Source organism: Oncorhynchus mykiss, chromosome 10 (assembly GCF_013265735.2).
Source record: "Oncorhynchus mykiss isolate Arlee chromosome 10, USDA_OmykA_1.1, whole genome shotgun sequence".
Classification (NCBI taxonomy): Eukaryota; Metazoa; Chordata; class Actinopteri; order Salmoniformes; family Salmonidae; genus Oncorhynchus; species Oncorhynchus mykiss.
Genome location: NC_048574.1, coordinates 37,344,006 through 37,361,954, shown reverse-complemented (window position 1 = coordinate 37,361,954; position 17,949 = coordinate 37,344,006). Strand labels below are relative to the sequence as shown.

Sequence of the window (17,949 nt, the reverse complement as noted above, 5' to 3'; positions counted from 1 at the left end):
ATTTTTATGTAATTGATTTGCTGTCGTTGCTGTCGTTGTCATGCTGGAAGACCCAGCCACGACCCATCTTCAATGCTCTTACTGAGGGAAGGAGGTTGTTGGCCAAGATCCCGCGATACATGTCCCCTTTGCAGAAAAGCATCACCAAAGAATGATGTTTCCACTTCCATGCTTCATGTTTGGGATGGTGTTCTTGGGGTTGTACTCATCCTTCTTCCTCCAAACACGGCGAGTGGAGTTTAGACCAAAAAGCTATTTTTGTCTCATCAGACCACATGACCTTCTCCCATTCCTCCTCTGGATCATCCAGATGGTCATTGGCAAACTTCAGACGGGCCTGGACATGCACTGGCTTGAGCAGGGGAACCTTGCATGCGCTGCAGGATTTTAATCCATGACGGCGTAGTGTGTTACTAATGGTTTTCTTTGAGACTGTGGTCCCAGCTCTCTTCAGGTCATTGACCAGGTCCTGCCGTGTAGTTCTGGGCTGATCCCTCACATTCCTCATAATCATTGATGCCCCACGAGGTGAGATCTTGCATGGAGCCCCAGACCGAGGGTGATTTGACCGTCATCTTGAACTTTTTCTAATAATTGCGCCAACAGTTGTTGCCTTCTCACCAAGCTGCTTGCCTATTGACCTGTAGCCCATCCCAGCCTTGTACAGGTCTACAATTTTATCACTGATGTCCTTACACAGCTCTCTGGTCTTGTCCATTGTGGAGAGGTTGGAGTCTGTTTGATTGAGTGTGTGGACAGGTGTCTTTTATACAGGTAACGAGTTCAAACAGGTGCAGTTAATACAGGTAATGAGTGGAGAACAGGAGGGCTTCTTAAAGAAAAACTTTCAGGTCTGTGAGAGCCGGAATTCTTACTGGTTGGTAGGTGATCAAATACTTATGTCATGCAATAAAATGCTAATTAATTACTTAAAAATCAGACTGTGATTTTCTGGATTTTGTTTTAGATTCCGTCTCTCACAGTTGAAGTGTACCTATGACAAAAAATTACAGACCTCTACATGCTTTGTAAGTAGGAAAACCTGCAGTGTTTCAAATACTTGTTCTCCCCACTGTATATAATGTTATGTCACTACTCATGGCAAAATGGTACTGTGAATTCACACTTCCTCTATGTGTTCCAGCCATTTTCTCCTGTACCTCATTTGTTTTCCCAGACCCCATGCTGTTGACGTGTTATTGTTTGAGTCATCGCGGCAGGATTTTCACATCCTGCCAGTCAACACACTTGGCACAAGCTGAGCTGCCACTCTTCACCAGGCCCTGTGTATTCCACAATAGCCACTCTTGTCTGGCTGTTTAAAACCCATCCCTGGCTTGGTGAGTCATCTCTGGCTGCCCCCTCAAAGAGCCATGATGATGAGTCATAAAGATGCACCATGGGCCATATCTCTGCAGTGATGTCAGTCCCACCCCGCCTCTGCCCCTGACTACCCCACACCACTGTCCCACAGTTACCTGCTCTATCTCAGAGAGAGTGAGGAGGAGGAGTAGCAGCCTATGTGTTGGATAGGGTATGGAAGCTAGGAGGAGAGTGGACAAGTCTGGTGGTATGGTTGGTTGGTTTTCAGCCAGTTAGCCTTGTGATGGAGGTACCTCCACTAGATAATGCACTGAAGACTGGAGAGATGAGTCAGACACTCAGCTAGCAACAATACTTAACACTCCTCTGACGCATGGCGCTTCAGCACGCCCAGAAAGACTGCAGTGATGTTGAGGGTCTCTGGATGGAAACAGGCAAATGTATCAATTTGCGCTGTTATAAAACTGTAAAAAATACATTAATGTTTTATTTTTTTAAGTGTGTTACTTCCTTTGGAATGCTGAAGTCACCTCCTGTCAGAAAGCCATGATAATGACATTCAGCATCAACCAGATACTTTTCACTCCAGTGCAATCAGCATCACTGTCTAGAGGCTGTATGCAAGTAATCTGAGGATGTTTAAATGCATGAGGTTTATTATCAAAATGACCATACAAATTGAGCAAATATTTGAATATGAATGGGGATACAGAGATCATGAAAATGCATGATGTTTCTCTACCGATACATGACAGTAGCTCCAGATAAAGTTCCGATAATGAGACAAAATGATTATACCTAAAGAATCCCAACATAGATTACTGTATTACAATTTACAATCAACGCTATGGTTTATGAGAAGTACCAGATTACTGCACAGTTACATTTACATTAGACTTTCATCTATATTGAATTGGTGAATCACACATACATCCGATACATCTATAGTTCACTAATTAACAACAAGGTTGCGTACGTTTACATTGTGCTTCAGATTCAATTGCCCGTTAGGGAACTCACCTACTGCCACGCCTGTGCTGAAAATACACTTTTTCTATTTTTTTTTTTATTTATTTTTTTATTTTTTTTTACATATGACCTCTTGGGTGTCTTTTACAATGAAATGGCACACATAAATAAGTAACAGTGAATCTATGTTTGGTGTGAGTGTCATTCTGTCTCACAGTTACAATTTAGATCTCTAAATCTTACTTCTAAATACTACCACATAACGAAACTGAGGGGTGATAGTTTAAAACACTTTGGAATCTGTCTTATCTTAACCCTGATTTCGCCCTGAAATTCATGTAGTCACTCATTAGACACTCAAACATTTACCAAGGATGCAGTCAGACATTAACACCCAGAAAACAAATCAATATGTACTCTACGCCACATTTCCCCAAGATCTAAGCACAGCTGATGATGTCATATCAAGATTTGTGACGTTACAATACAATATTAAAGGTAGATTCAGCGATATGACAGCATAGTGGGTCAATTTCCCGCAAGAACTAAGAGCGTTAAAGCGCGAGGCTCAACTTCTCTGGTTTTTCAGTGCCCTGGCTACAATGCTGTGAACAGCTTAAAGCACACCTGTGCAGATACTGTGTGTGACTGGTCTTGCATCTCAATAGTTTTTGGGGACAATGTTTTAAATTGAACCTTTATTTAAATAGGCAAGTCAGTTAAGAACAAATTCTTATTTACAATGACGGCCTACCAGGGAACAATGGGTTAACTGCCTTGTTCAGGGGCAGAATGACAGATTTCTTTCTACCTTGTCAACTCAGGGAATCGATCCAGCAACCTTTCAGTTACTGGCCCAACGCTCTAACCACTAGGCTACCTGCTGTCCCTGTGGTGTTGCTCGTGGCAACGTCATTTTGCTGAGTCTACCTTTAAACACAAGTGTGATCACTTCAAGAAAGTTAATTCACTTACATTCGTGAAGAACAACTCATCAGGTTCTCTCTAAAACACAGCGCAGTTTTTTGGCTTGATCAGATACTGTCTAATTTCAACATAATGTCTTGTGATTTTTGTCTAAATCAACTATGGTATGTCTAATTATTTTGAAGTGTTTATACCTTCATCCACTGCAGCATACTTGCCCGTCCTCTACCTCACTATAGTATATGATAAGAAACGCTCAGTCAACTGTTCATACAGTATTTCTGTCATGTTTGAACAACTTTGTCATTAATTGACAGTACAGGATCCCCGCGTCACAGGAAGGTAACAAAGACAAAGCCTAGCCTGCTGCTGCAGCTGAAACAGCCACGTAAACTGTCATTTCCCTCTGTGACATTTTCCCTTGCAGCTTGCTCTCAGTGAGTAATCAGCTATTCTCTCTCAATCAAAACATTTTTCATTTGAAAAGAGTGACGTGGTGGCCTTTATCCAAAGATAAAGCTCCAACTCTCCCCATTTTGTGTCCGCTGTCTCACGTCATAGGCAGCGTCTTTTCAAAGCATTGAACAAATTGCGCTCATGCCTCTTCTTTTTAAAATCAATTTTGTGCCTCTGGTTACAGAGTAGAACCATATAGAATGCAGCCCGCATGCTCTCCCCCACTCACATGCTGGGGCTACACCAGGCCGGTCTGCATGTGGACATGTAAAGGGTAGGGGTGGTAAAGCAGAGGTGGCTGTGCTGCCTGGGGAATGTAGTAGCTGCTGAATATGGGGTCAGCCATGTATGGCGCAGGCTGGTAGAAGCAGGTGACGTTGGCAGTGTTGGGGATGGCGTTCTGTTCCCCCAGTACCCTCAGGGCCAGGACAGTGATCATATTGAGTGTCTGTCTCCTCTCATGTCCCATCAGACACACTGTACTCTCATCTATCACCCGACGCAAGGTCATCAGATAGTCATACTTGCTAGTCTCCTCGTCGCCAACAAAGTGGCAGCGCAGGTAGGCCTCGATCTTGCGCTGCTGCTCGCTAACATCAGGAAAGTCAATAAAGAAGCGGGAGCACATGTAGCGCTCTAGGGACTTGATCTCTGTCTCGCTGGCTGGCCTGAAGTTCCTCACGAGCAGGTCACTATACTTCAGAAGCCCACCTCCTCTGATCTCCTCTGGGTTATGGGTGGCAATCAGTCGGAAACGCAGATGATCCATGGCTTGCTCAAAGTCCCCATACATGCACTCTGCTACCACAGTGATGCTGGCCTTGTCCCTTGGGGCCGAACTTGCCCCTGCCCGTGGACAGACCGTGGTTGTCTCTGGTGGCGCTAGTTCCTGAGTAGCAGCAGGTTCAGTCTCTGGGACTTGGTTCCCTGTTGTTTGAAGGGACAATGATTCCTCAGAAGCTTCTGAATCTGGAGGCTTTTTTGAATATTTCACCCTGACTATTTGTTCTACGGTACGGGGTGAGATGTTTTTATCCTGGGATGAAACGGCTGGAGTAAGGTGGTCTGTGAATGTTTTAGTGCCCTCTGAGTTCCTCTGTCTGGACCCTGAGGAGGATGAATAATGGCCTTGATCAGTGTCTAATAAAGAGTGATTTGGTTGAGGTGTTGGAAGTATTTCTATAGGCTCAAACAGCTGTGTTGTCAGATCTGACAAATCTTTTAATAAAGACCATTTTTCAGGGAGTGATGAGATGCTGCTCATCTTCCGTGACATCTTCCTTGGTGGTTTAGGTGAGGGGCAATAGTCAGGGACAATTCCCTGGGATGTGTTACAGGTTTTCTTGGCTGGCGGAGGGAATAAATGTTCAAGATGTACGTTTTGTGTGACAGCAGTGCAGGCTTGGGATGTGGATTGAGGCATCACTTGAAGTTGCTCTTGCACTGAGTTCTCTGTGAGCAACACTGGGGATGGCTTGATGTCTTTTGACTCAGAGATCAGTGACTCCTCTATGTTACTTTGAGGGTTTACAGATATATTTGACACCAGAGGTTCCATCACGTCTGTCAATATTTTGGAGGAGGATATAAGTGAGGGATAATCTGTATTCTGAACAAATGGCATTTTTTCCTCTACTCTTATCTCAAGTACTGTATCAACCTTTACCACCCCCTCCTCTTCTACCTCTTCCTCATTCTCCAGAGTCCCCAGGTCTAGCTCTGCTCTCTCTAACACTTCCAGTGGCTCTTGTTTTCCAGTTGCATGCACATTCATTGGATGTGATGATTCTTCCTCTTGAACAACAACCTGTTCACTGTGGCACGGACTGTCAGCGACGCGAGTCATCATTGGATCTTTGTCTTTATCCTCTTTTAGATTCTCAGAGGTGGAAGAATACTGGGGTACCATTATGGCTTTCTCTGCCCCTCTATCTGGATGTAACACAATGCCATTGTGTGACTCCAATCCCTCACACTGAACTCCTTGCCTCCTCTCAGTCTCCCAGTATGACTCCAGCATACGGTCCAATATAATCTGGAAGGAGTCCACACTGAACTCAAACTGGCGTCGCAGGGAACTTACAAACCTGAGCCCCACTGTTTTACCCCTGTTATTGGACAGTGAGATAAGGCTCCAGCGGTCGTGCTCATTGAAAACCTTTACCATCTTCTGCACATAGGCCTCCTTCATGGTGAGGCAGGTGATCTTGCGTCTGTTAACCCCACGGGGAAGGAGGTCACGCAGGCTGCCCAGCACCACCTCCTTGATGACCTGGAAGTCCTCCTGTCTGGGCAGCTCCACTCCAAAGATGATGTCCAGGTCTCTGTAGCCCGTGCCATTGTCCCTGACCATCACATGGCTGGCGGTGGAGCCATTGAGGCGGATGTCCCTGACCCTGATCTCCCTCTCCAACAGCCGGTCCTTCACTACGTGGATGATGTCCTTGGGTCTCACCTCCAGGGTTGGGAAGTTCCCTCTGCCGTGGATGGGGATCACCTCTGTCAACACCTGGTCCAGAGTCTGGACTTGCTCCAGAGTCAAGTTGTGGAATCTTCTATCCATTTGGAGATCAATTATCTTGGGTTTAACTGCAAAAGGAGACAATATTGTATTTGGAAGAAGCTGGGTAATTTCATGCCACAAAATGTGTGTTCAATGGGAAACATTCTGTGTTTTATGACAAGGGAAGAAACACTACTAAGTAATTCATAGTATCATTCATTCACATTGAGTTCAGGGGTGTCTGAAACACAAGAGACACCAAAAGTGCAGATTGCACAATTAAAAACTAAAAAATATGTGTTGTTACTACTAAGCATAAGAGCAGTACACGCACAAAGATACACACAACACATGCACACAGGGGGGGTGGAAGATGTCAAATAAAAAATTCAACAGGAAGGTGACCAGCTTGGAACTTTCTCTTAGAGGATAAGTAATATGACTGAGCATACCTTGACCTTGTTTGCACTTGATCCTGTGATTTGAGGTTATAATGGTTTTATTGTCAACTTAGTAATTGATAAATGAACTCATTGAATAATACTCTTGTGTATAAACAAATCAATAAGGTTATGTAAACATTTTAAGAAGATATCCCACAAATCAGGTTAGCTTACTTTTACAGATTTAACTTGAACAGGGGTGGGAGGTCAACACTTGGGGTATGTATAGTCTACTTTCCCTCATGTTCCAAAAGTTTGCACGGACAGTTCTTATGGAATCCATCATGTACTAGAATAATAGTCGCATGCTGCAGAATTTTGGTCTCATGTGCAACCCCATCTCGCCCGCCTGCCTGCTCCCACTCTTTAGATAAGACCGTATGAGTCATACAGTCACTGAATAAAGCACCTCTCGCTGCGTCTTCTCTTGGATTTTCTGCATGCGTGTAAAAAAAACTATCGCCACTTCTCACATATTCACAATTTCTCGTTGTTGTATATTTGAGACATTTGCTATACAAATATTGTATAAAGGCTAAAGCCGGGAGTGTTGTTCTTGATAATCAGATTCGATCTAGTAAAAAATGGTGTAGGCTAGCCTATCAATCAGTTCTCTTTGAGTTTTTATTTTACAGTCATTTTTAGCCTACACTCATCGAAATGATAATGCATGTGCACAGTCTATGCAATTTACCAAAATAATATTTACAAACCCGTTATTAGTCTAGCAAACACTCACAGACCACGTAAGCTATATAAAAATTAACACATATTTTATTGAACAGAAACTAATAAAATTGCCTATTTAAAATAAAAAAATAAAACATGTTGAGTTTACCCTACACCTATTCTTCCACGTCTTCATCTGATGCAATATTGTAAGGTATAATTTACACACTGGCCAACACTGTTTGCTATTGTTTAATCAATCCGTGAGCAATGCATTTCATTAGCCTACCAAATGTGCATTTGATTGATATTGACATAAATAAATAATAAAGCACAAACCTTATGCATTTCGAAATGATTCCTGTATCAAATGTAGCATGACAATGATCATACAATTAAATAATATACTTTAGCCTACTCACCTGACTGCTGAGGAAAGGGTAGAACTTAGCCAAAGTATAGTAAGCAAAACAACAATAAGTGATATCCAACAGGTTAAATTGGGATCTCCGACCCGTAGACACCGTGCACAATGCGCTATTATCTTTAGAAGATGTAGGTTCGTTCTTGATCGCTGTCCAACCCAACACGACAGTGGCGCTTAAGGAAACAAACTGAAGTTCTACAGCGCACTGTTTTCTCTCAGCTGCGAGCGTAGTCTAGTTTCCATGGCAATCTGGCGTCACGACTTTAAGGTAACTCACGAAGCTCTGTTTGTTCATTATGGGATTATCTATCTATCAGATATCTACACAATGTATACAAAAGTATGTGGACACGCTTCAAATTAGTGGATTTGGCTATTTCAGCCACACTTTGCGGACAGGTATGTAAAATCGAGCACACAGCCATGCAATCTCCATAGACAAACATTGGCAGTAGAATGGCCTTACTGAAGAGCTCAGTGAGGGACTTTCAATGTGGTACCGTCATAGAATGCCACCTTTCCAACAAGTCAGTTTGTCAAATTTCTGTCCTGCTAGAGCAGCCCCGATCAACTGTAAGTGCCTGTTATTGTGAAGTGGATGCTTCTAGGAGCAACAAACAGTGCTGAAGCATGTAGCGTGTAAAAATGATCTGTCCTTGGATGCAACACTCACTACTGAGTTCCAAACTGGCTCTGGAAGCAATGTCAGCACAATAACTGTTCATTGGGAGTTTCATGAAATGGGTTTCCATGGCTGAGCAGCTGCACATGTAACGGATGTGAAACGGCTAACTAGTTAGCGGTGGTGCGCGCTAAATAGCGTTTCAATCGGTCACGTCACTTGCTCTGAGACCTTGAAGTAGTGGTTCCCCTTGCTCTGCAAGAGCCGCGGCTTTTGTGAAGCGATGGGTAACGATGCTTCGTGGGTGACTGTTGTTGATGTGTGCAGAGGGTCCCTGGTTCGCGCCCGGGTATGGGCGTGGGGACGGTCTAAAGTTATACTGTTACACACACAAGCCTAAGATCACCATTCACAATGCCAAGTGTTGGCTTGAGGGGTGTAAAGCTTGCCCTTACTGGACTCTGGAGCAGTGGAAATGCGTTCTCTGGAGTGATGAATCACGGGTCACCATCTGACAGTCCGACGGACGAATCTGGGTTTGGTGGAAGCCAGGAGAAAATGCTACCTGCCCAAATGCATAGTGCCAGCTGTAAAGTTTGGTGGAGGAATAATGGTCTGGGGCAGTTTTTCATGGTTCAGTCTAGGCCCCTTAGTTCTAGTGATGGGAAATCTTAACGCTACAGCGTACAATGACATTCTAGACAATTATAATTAATATCTAGAATGTCATTGTACGCTGTAGCGTTAAGATTTCCCATCACTAGAACTAAGAACAACAGTTTGGGGAAGGCCCTTTCCTGTTTCAGCATGACAATGCCCCTGTTTACAAAGCGAGGTCCATACCGAAATTGTTTGTTGAGATCGGTGTGGAAGAACTTGATTGGCCTGCACAGAGCCCTGACTTCAACTCCATCGAACACCTTTGGGATGAATTGGAACGCCGACTGCAAACCACGCCTAATTGCCCAACATCAGTGCCTGACCTCACTAATTTTCTTGTGGCTGAATGGAAGCAAGTCCCCACAGCAATGTTCCAACATCTAGTGGAAAGCCTTCCCAGAAGAGCAGAGGCTGTTATAGCAGCAAAGAGGGTACTAACTCCATATTAATGTTCATGATTTTGGAATGAGATGTTCGAGGAGCAGGTGTCCACATACACTACATCACCAAAAGTATCTATCTATCTCGTCTGTCTGTCTGTCAAGTGATTAGTGATGCACTGGTGTGACATTTATATTAGACAGATACACAGATTCAAAGAAATCTGTGTAGGTAGCCCTATCCACACCACAAAGAATAATTATGTTTGCAATGTTTTCAACATTTGTAAATAGATGTGCTCTAAAGGCTAATGTGAAGGGCTGAAACGATGTGCAAGTAGTCTACAACTCTACTCAGATGACAATTAGAAAATTATTGTAGGAGTCTAGGATAGTGTTATAAGAGGGTTTGTGACCATTCAAAACTATTTTTCCCAGTCAGAGCTCATTTTCTCCCCAAGTTCCCAGTTGTCTTGAACGCACTGAAGTCTGAGATTTCAGAGTCCCAGTTGTTTTGAAAGCAGCATAAGTATCATTTAGGGGTGATTGAGCAGACCTTTACAGAGCACTGCAGGAGGAGCTTGGGAGGTATGCACTGGCTGAGCTGCTGCAAAGAGGGTGAATATCATATCAGACAGAGGGTGAGTCATCCTCTCGCTCACTGCCGTGATCCAGAGACGCAAACCTTAACATCAATCAAGCTCGCTCACCGCCCACACCTCAGTTACGCCACCGCCTGTCTGACGAGAACCCCCAGCCCCCAACCTGATTGGATTGTCTCTGCACTGACATACCACCAGAGATAAGGGATGGAGGGAGGGATATTCCTATATAAACTGTACACATAATATATTGTAGAAAATGTAACAATCCATCTTAGTATTTAATGTCAGAACTTTACACGTCCATTCAGTCATCCACTGACAAAAATAAGGATGTTAGTGACGTCAATTGGAACGCATAGAACGCACCCTTGAACATGTGACCGTGACGTATTTATATTTGGGTAGTGTAGCCGGAAGTATCAAGGAGAGGAATATCTGAAGAAGAAAAGCTTTTGCATTACGTCTAAATCGAGAAGAAAACAATAAAAATACATTCATTCTCGGACCATCAAGGAGCCTACCAGCATGTCGAATATGGAGAGTATCCTTTCGGAAATGTTTGCTAGCTACTAGATGCATTAAATTGCCACCAGAAAATTTAGACAAAGTGAAAGGCCTGTTGTTTTAGTCCGTGACTCGTCTGTATATGAATTTCAAAAGCCGTGTCAGGTTTCGATTCGTATTTATGCTTATAGTCTATACTTGGATGGCTTGGTGACAAAGATAAACGCTTGTTTGCTGTTATTGGTATTGTATATCTGCCATGGGCATAACAGTCAGTACAACACGTTTAGTAAACAAGTTTACTTTCGTCTGAAGACACCCATTGCCTGGTAGCATGGCTGGCATTTCAATTTTATGCACATTATTACATCACAGGTATTTTAGTTCTGTGGTGGGAGCACACCATCGATTAAGGTTTGTAAAGAGTGCCAATAAGGGGAACAAATACTGGAAGCTTCAGTTATGTAGCTATGGCATTTTTGAAACCGTATTAAAATACGCAATCAGCAGTCGCTACATACATTTGTGGACTTATAAATAAATAGGTACCCATTGATTATTGAAGAATATAACAAATGCCTCATGAGCTGAGTTCAACTTTCCTACCCCATAAGAACCCAAAATATAACCTTGTTTTACTCCAATATTTGTAAACAAACACGGTAAAGCCTCAAAACATGGTTAAAACAATAATTTTGATATGGATGGTCAGTCCTAGCATCCATAGCTATGTCTATACATATTAGTGGTTACATATCTTCAAGACCATCCCTCAGCTTTTTACCAAAACAGTGGCGGAGAGGCTTTTGTTATTTTTGAACTGCTGATTGGCCCTTTAACTTCCCATCCCAGAGCATCTCTTTAATCTCAAGTTTGCAGCCAAAGAACTGCAAAGAAGCTCTAAGAAATGTGACAAAGAGGAAAAGGCAGAGAAGGCCAAAGTCAAAAAAGTAAGTAGGCCTTTTACCTCATTAGTCAATCCTCCAATCACCTCATCATAGCTCTGAACATTCCCAACTGAGAATGTAGTGACTGAACCTTTATCCTCACTGTAGGCTATCCAAAAAGGAAATGTGGAAGTGGCACGGATCCATGCGGAAAACGCCATCAGACAGAAGAACCAGTCGGTCAACTTCCTAAGGATGAGTGCTAGGATTGATGCAGTGGCCGCCAGGGTCCAAACAGCAGTCACAATGAACAAGGTGCAGTTGTTTTACATACCTACGTCCTACAAGACTTCATACAACGACATTCTTGGTTTGAGACATTGATTCTGCTTACTTTGGAGGGAAAATTTAGTGCAATATCTGTAAAAGAGTGCTAGGTTACTACTGCAACGATTGCTGATTCCAACCACACAGCAAGATACCTTTCTATTTTAGTAATGTTTGTTCATTCTACAGGTCACTAAATCTATGGCTGGAGTGGTGAAAGGCATGGATGCCACACTGAAGAGTATGAACCTGGAGAAGGTAGTGTGTCTGAGCTTGCTCCTAGTCAAATACATCGATTTGATAGTTGTCACACGTATGACGGTATACATGTTATATTCTTCACCAACTGAGAGGGAAATTTGTTAATGAATGTCTCATCTCTCTAGATCTCTGGGCTCATGGACAAGTTTGAGCATCAATTTGAGACGTTAGATGTACAGACCGCTCAAATGGAGGACACCATGAGTAGCACAACCACACTAACCACCCCACAGGTAATGATTATTTTCTGGGCTCCTGCTAGACAGACCTTTGGTCTTTGACCAGATCTGTGGCCTTTGATCTTCAAGTCTAACAGTAAATGCATACAAGTGCAGATCATGACAAGGTACATTTATTGAGATTAGTTTATTCTGCTCTGTTCACAATCAATGGAGACTAACAGTCAGCGACGTGTGTTTCAGAATCAAGTGGATTCACTAATGCACGAATTGGCTGATGAAGCAGGGTAAGAATTCCTTATTTTGTGGTTCTATTGTTGAAAAAAAAATTCTTTAAAAGTGAGAAAATTAATGCATATCAATTTGTGTGTAGGTTGGACCTGAACATGGAACTCCCACAGGGACAGACTGGATCAGTGGGCACCAGTGTAGCGTCAGCAGAGCAGGTACAGGAACAGGCCCCGAACAAGAGCTATTATAAACCCTACCACACTTTCAATTGTCTACTTAACACGATCTTTCAAATAAATGATTGGGATAATAGAGCAATGATAACAATGCTGATATGATTATAGTAGCTGTGTCTCAGGCTTGCAAAAAAATGGTCCTTAGCCCCTTTTCACACAAGAATGAAAATGTTACGTTTTTAGAGATCTGCAACATTGCCTGTTATCTTTTGTTCTCAGGATGAGCTGTCTTCAAGGCTTGCCAAACTCCGAGACCAAATGTAAAGGAAGAACTCAGTCTGAGACCTCAAGTGCAGAGCTTCAGGTTACAAGACCTGCTCTGTTCTTTTCATAATGTCTTCGTCTCACTCCTTTAGTTTTTCTCTTTGATGATCCTACTGTATCCTGTTTGAGAGGCTTGCCCTTGGGTCCTTATTGGTGTTCTTAATTTACTGTTGTATATAGAGTATCAAGTTACAGGAATATTAGCCACCCGCCTACGAACACTAAAGCAAAGACTTACTGGTTATGGAAAATGAATTCAATCTTTGAAATAATATATATTATAACTGGGATGGTTGCGTCTGCGACTGATGCTTTTTGTACGTCCATTTTTTTGTGTGTAGTAGTTTGGCAGGCCTCTTGTCTTAAGAGGAAACTGCAATGTTATATTTGTTTCTTTCTGGTGTCCCTCCTTTTTAGACATTTTCTCATACAATAATTTATTCACGTAAAATATGTTTCAAAAATCTCATATCCTGTATCAGAACGGCATTGTTTTAAGGAGAGTTTGGTTGGTTGATTCTTACATTTGATTGATAACTGAGTCTTTGGATGTCATTTTTTGTCCACCCTGATTAGGTTATTAGATAATACAATTTTATAACACTTTTAACCTCTTGTACCATTATATTTTTCAGTCTCATTTCCATGTGTCTCACCCTATGTGTGTATGCAACCAATGTTGAAAATAATAGGGTTTAAAGATGAAAGTATTGAATGCATGTCAACATTGCATACATTACAAAAACCATCCCCTAGATTTGACACTGGAACTGACTGGAACACACCCACTTTCCCCCCATGGCATCTTTCACCCACGCGTTTCCATTGCTTGGGTTGAATTCTATTGACCTCTTTATTGCATCTATTCTTGGGCCACGGCCCCTCCCCGCTGGTAGTCACGTGAAATATGTTGAAGAAGCTTTAGCAAAACGGTACAGTATAAAGATGGGCATAAACTGCTTCTCCAAAAAAATCAGTCTGGCGCCGAACTGTACATGTGCATGCCGTCAAAACAAAGACACTCCTTTGTTTTTGATGAAATACAAACGTGTCAGTTTGTCACTTTCACAAGGTTGGAGTAATAACATGTTCAACTACTTAAGACATTGGCGCGAATCTAGGTTGTGCCAACTAAAAAATAATTGATTACTTCTCTCATTGACTTCTCAAACCTCAGCCTGCTTCGCAAGCATTCCCCGGAAGTCTCGCGATGTTTGCAAACTGTTACAGCAACAGTACGAGCCTCGACCAGTCCTTTCAGGTGATAAAGCATCAGATGACCCGTCGGTTGTATAATTAAGGAATAAGGCCCAAGGGGTTGAATGCTGATTGGCTGACCGCCATGGTATATCAGACTGTATATCATGTGTATGACAAACATTTATTTTTACTGCTCTAATTACGTTGTTAACCAGTTTATAATAGCAACAAGGCACCTTGGGGATTTGTGGTATATGGCCAATATACCACGGCTAAGGGCTGCATCCAGGCACTCTGCATTGCGTTCGGCTTAAGAACAGATCTTCTTATTATTATTATTATTAAGAATAAGCTGTTCTTATTGGCCGTATATCACAACACCTCCTGCCTTATTGCTTAATTAATTATACCGCAGTGTGGGAAACGCAAATTAACGCTCATTATGTACGTTGTCCATGCAACGTCAATGTGCCGCATTCTAGGTGATTGTGAGACATTAGCATGAATTTCGTCAACAAGAAGTACAACAAAAATACAGAGCTGTGATATAATTCACTTGTTCTCTGAAATATGGTAAAGCTTTGTAATCGTGACATTGCGTACTTTTGAGGAAAACGGGCAGGTTTCTTGACACATTACACTTTTAAAACAACTGGGAAATCTCAGACTTCAGTGCCTTCAAGAGGCAAGACAACTGGGAACTCTGACAGTCTGGGGAAAGTGAACTGAGCAAGTTTAGCCTGCTCTGAGGTTGCCCAGGTGTAAAAATCCCCATTGTTTAAGTCACATGTGTCAAACACAAGGACACATTTCTATCAGGCAGCAAGCACTGCCAACTGTCTGTGTGCCAAATGGCAGCACGTTGCCACACATGCCCCTCCTCCCAGACCCACACACATGAGCCAGCCAGTGTGCCATTCATATCATTACTAATGACACTGACCGAATCTTCTACCAGCTAAATGTCATTGCTAAGTTTCATTTCCGTGTGAATAAAGGATTCACACGCTAGTATAAATTACTACTAAAGCACACACTCTAGTATAAATCACTACTAAAGGACACTCTAGCATAAATTACTACTAAAATGACACTAGTGCAAAACGTGAGTATTAAGGAGTCGTAAGTCGCTCACCATACAGCAGTGCTGCATTCAAGTACAGCATGATCCAAGCAGTGCAAAAAACAATTAAAACATGCTTTAAGTTAATGTTATAACAACCTAGCTATGTTTTTATTTGGAATCTTTAAGTACATTTTGATAAGGGTCGCAGTATATTATGCAAAGCTAATATTTGTCCAGCCTTTGCAGCTAATCTTTTTTTTTTATGTTAAAATGCTATATACATGTACGTTTATAAGACAATGTAAACAGTACACTGTCCTGAACCTTATTCGCTGTTACTAGCCAGTTACCTCCCGGTACTCAACCCTGCTCCTTAGACTGCTTTGCCCTATTTATATAGTCATTGAACACTGGTCAATTTGAATAATGTTTACATTTTTACCCACTTCATATGTATATACTGTATTCTAGTCATGGCTCATCCTATATACAGTGGGGCAAAAAAGCTCTTTGGTCTTGGCCATAGTGGAGTTTGGAGTGTGACTGTTTGAGGTTGTGGACAGGTGTCTTTTATACTGATAACAAGTTCAAACAAGTGCCATTAATACAGGTAACGAGTGGAGGACAGAGGAGCCTCTTAAAGAAGAAGTTACAGGTCTGTGAGAGCCAGAAATGTTGCTTGTTTGTAGGTGACCAAATACTTATTTTCCACCATAATTTGCAAATAAATTCATTAAAAATCCTACAATGTGATTTTCTGGATTTTTTTTCTCATTTTGTCTATCATAGTTGAAGTGTACCTATGATGAAAATTACAGGCCTCTCATCTTTTTAAGTGGGAGAACTTGCACAATTGGTGGCTGACTAAATACTTTTTTGCCCCACTGTATGTGAGAATGCTATTCATTGATTACAGCTCACCGTTCAACACCATAGTGTCCTAAAATCTCATCACTAAGCTAAGGACCCTGGGACTAAACACCTCCCTCTGCAACTGGATTCTGGACTTCCTGACGGGCCACGTCCAGGTGGTAAGGGTAGGTCAGAACACATCTGCCACGCTGATCCTCAACACGGGGGCCCCTCAGGGGTGCGTGCTCAGTCCCCTCCTGTAGTCCCTGTTCACCCATGACTGCATGGCCAAGCACAACTCCAACACCATCATTACATTTGCTGAGACAGCCTATAGGGAGGAGGTCAGAGTCCTGGCAGTGTGGTGCCAGGATAACAACCTCTCCCTCAATGTGATCAAGACAAAGGAGATGATCGTAGACTACAGGAAAAGGGGCTGTAGTGGAGGAGGTTGAGAGCTTCAAATTCCTTGGTGTCCACATCCCCAACGAACTGTCATGGTCCAAACACACCAAGACAGTCGTGAAGAGGGCACAACAATGCCTATTCCCCCTCAAGAAACTGAAAAGATTTGGCATGGGTCCTCAGATCCTCAAAAATGTCTACCGCTTCACCATCGAGAGCATCCTGACTGGTATGGCAACTGCTTGGCCTCCGACCGCAAGGAACCCCCCCATTTTTACACTGCTGCTACTCTGTTTATTATCTATGCATAGTCACTTTAAACTCTACCAACATGTACACAAACTCAGCTAAAAATGAAACGTCCTCTCACTGTCAACTGCGTTTATTTTCAGCAAAATTAACATGTGTAAATATTTGTATGAACATAACAAGATTCAACAACTGAGACATAAACTGAACAAGTTCCACAGACATGTGACTAACAGAAATGGAATAATGTGTCCCTGAACAAAGGGGGGTCAAATTAAAAAGTAACAGTCAGTATCTGGTGTGGCCACCAGCTGCATTAAGTACTGTAGTGCGTCTCCTCCTCATGGACTGCACCAGATTTGACAGTTTTTGCTGTGAGATGTTACCCCACTCTTCCACCAAGGCACCTGCAAGTTCCAGGACATTTCTGGGGGGAATGGCCCTAGCCCTCACCCTCTGATCCAACAGGTCCCAGATGTACTCAATAGGATTGAGATCCAGGCTCGTCGCTGGCCATGGCAGAGCACTGACATTCCTGTCTTACAGGAAATTATGCACAGAACGAGCAATATGGCTGGTGGCATTGTCATGCTGGAGGGTCATGTCAGGATGAGCCTGCAGGAAGGGTAGGACATGAGGGAGGAGGATGTCTTCCCTGTAACGCACAGCGTTGAGATTGCCTGCAATGACAACGAGCTCAGTCCAATGATGCTGTGACACACCGCCCCAGACCATGACGGACCCTCCACCTCCAAATCGATCCCGCTCCAGAGTACAGGCCTCGGTGTAACACTCATTCCTTTGATGATAAACGTGAATCCGACCATCACCCCTGGCGAGACAAAACCACGACTCGTCAGTGAAGAGCACTTTTTGCCAGTCCTGTCTGGTCCAGCGACGGTGGGTTTGTGCCCATAGGTGACGTTGTTGCCGGTGATGTCTGGTGAGGACCTGCCATACAACAGGCCTACAAGCCCTCAGTCCAGCCTCTCACGGAGGGAGGGATTTTGCATTCCTGATGTAACTCAGGCAGTTGTTGTTGCCATCCTGTACCTGTCCTGCTGGTGTGATGTTCAGATGTACCGATCCTGTGCAGGTGTTGTTACACGTGGTCTGCCACTGCGAGGACAATCAGCTGTCCATCTTGTCTCCTTGTAGCGCAGTCTTAGGCATCTCACAGTACAGACATTTCAATTTATTGCCCTGGACACATCTGCAGTCCTCTTGCCTCCTTGCCTAATGCACATTCACACAGATGAGCAGGGACCCTGGGCATCTTTCTTTTGGTGTTTTTCAGAGTCAGT

The 17,949-nt window shown here is 43.0% G+C and overlaps 2 protein-coding genes across 2 annotated transcripts; one reads left to right on the top strand and one right to left on the bottom strand.

Moving 5' to 3' along the window:
• Window positions 1-1,958: 1,958 nt before the first annotated feature.
• LOC110533815 lies at window positions 1,959-8,029 on the bottom strand. Its single transcript, XM_021618343.2, has 2 exons — window positions 7,713-8,029; window positions 1,959-6,264 (listed from the first exon to the last, which is right to left on the bottom strand). Exon 2 carries the CDS (start codon window positions 6,236-6,238, stop codon window positions 3,914-3,916), a length of 2,325 nt encoding a protein of 774 aa, XP_021474018.2. The 5' UTR covers window positions 6,239-6,264; window positions 7,713-8,029; the 3' UTR covers window positions 1,959-3,913.
• A 2,331-nt stretch (window positions 8,030-10,360) lies between these two features.
• chmp1b (chromatin modifying protein 1B) lies at window positions 10,361-13,483 on the top strand. Its single transcript, XM_021618341.2, has 8 exons — window positions 10,361-10,525; window positions 11,341-11,438; window positions 11,544-11,690; window positions 11,892-11,960; window positions 12,089-12,196; window positions 12,386-12,429; window positions 12,516-12,588; window positions 12,829-13,483. Exons 1-8 carry the CDS (start codon window positions 10,510-10,512, stop codon window positions 12,871-12,873), a joined length of 600 nt encoding a protein of 199 aa, XP_021474016.1. The 5' UTR covers window positions 10,361-10,509; the 3' UTR covers window positions 12,874-13,483.
• The last annotated feature ends 4,466 nt before the right edge of the window (window positions 13,484-17,949 follow it).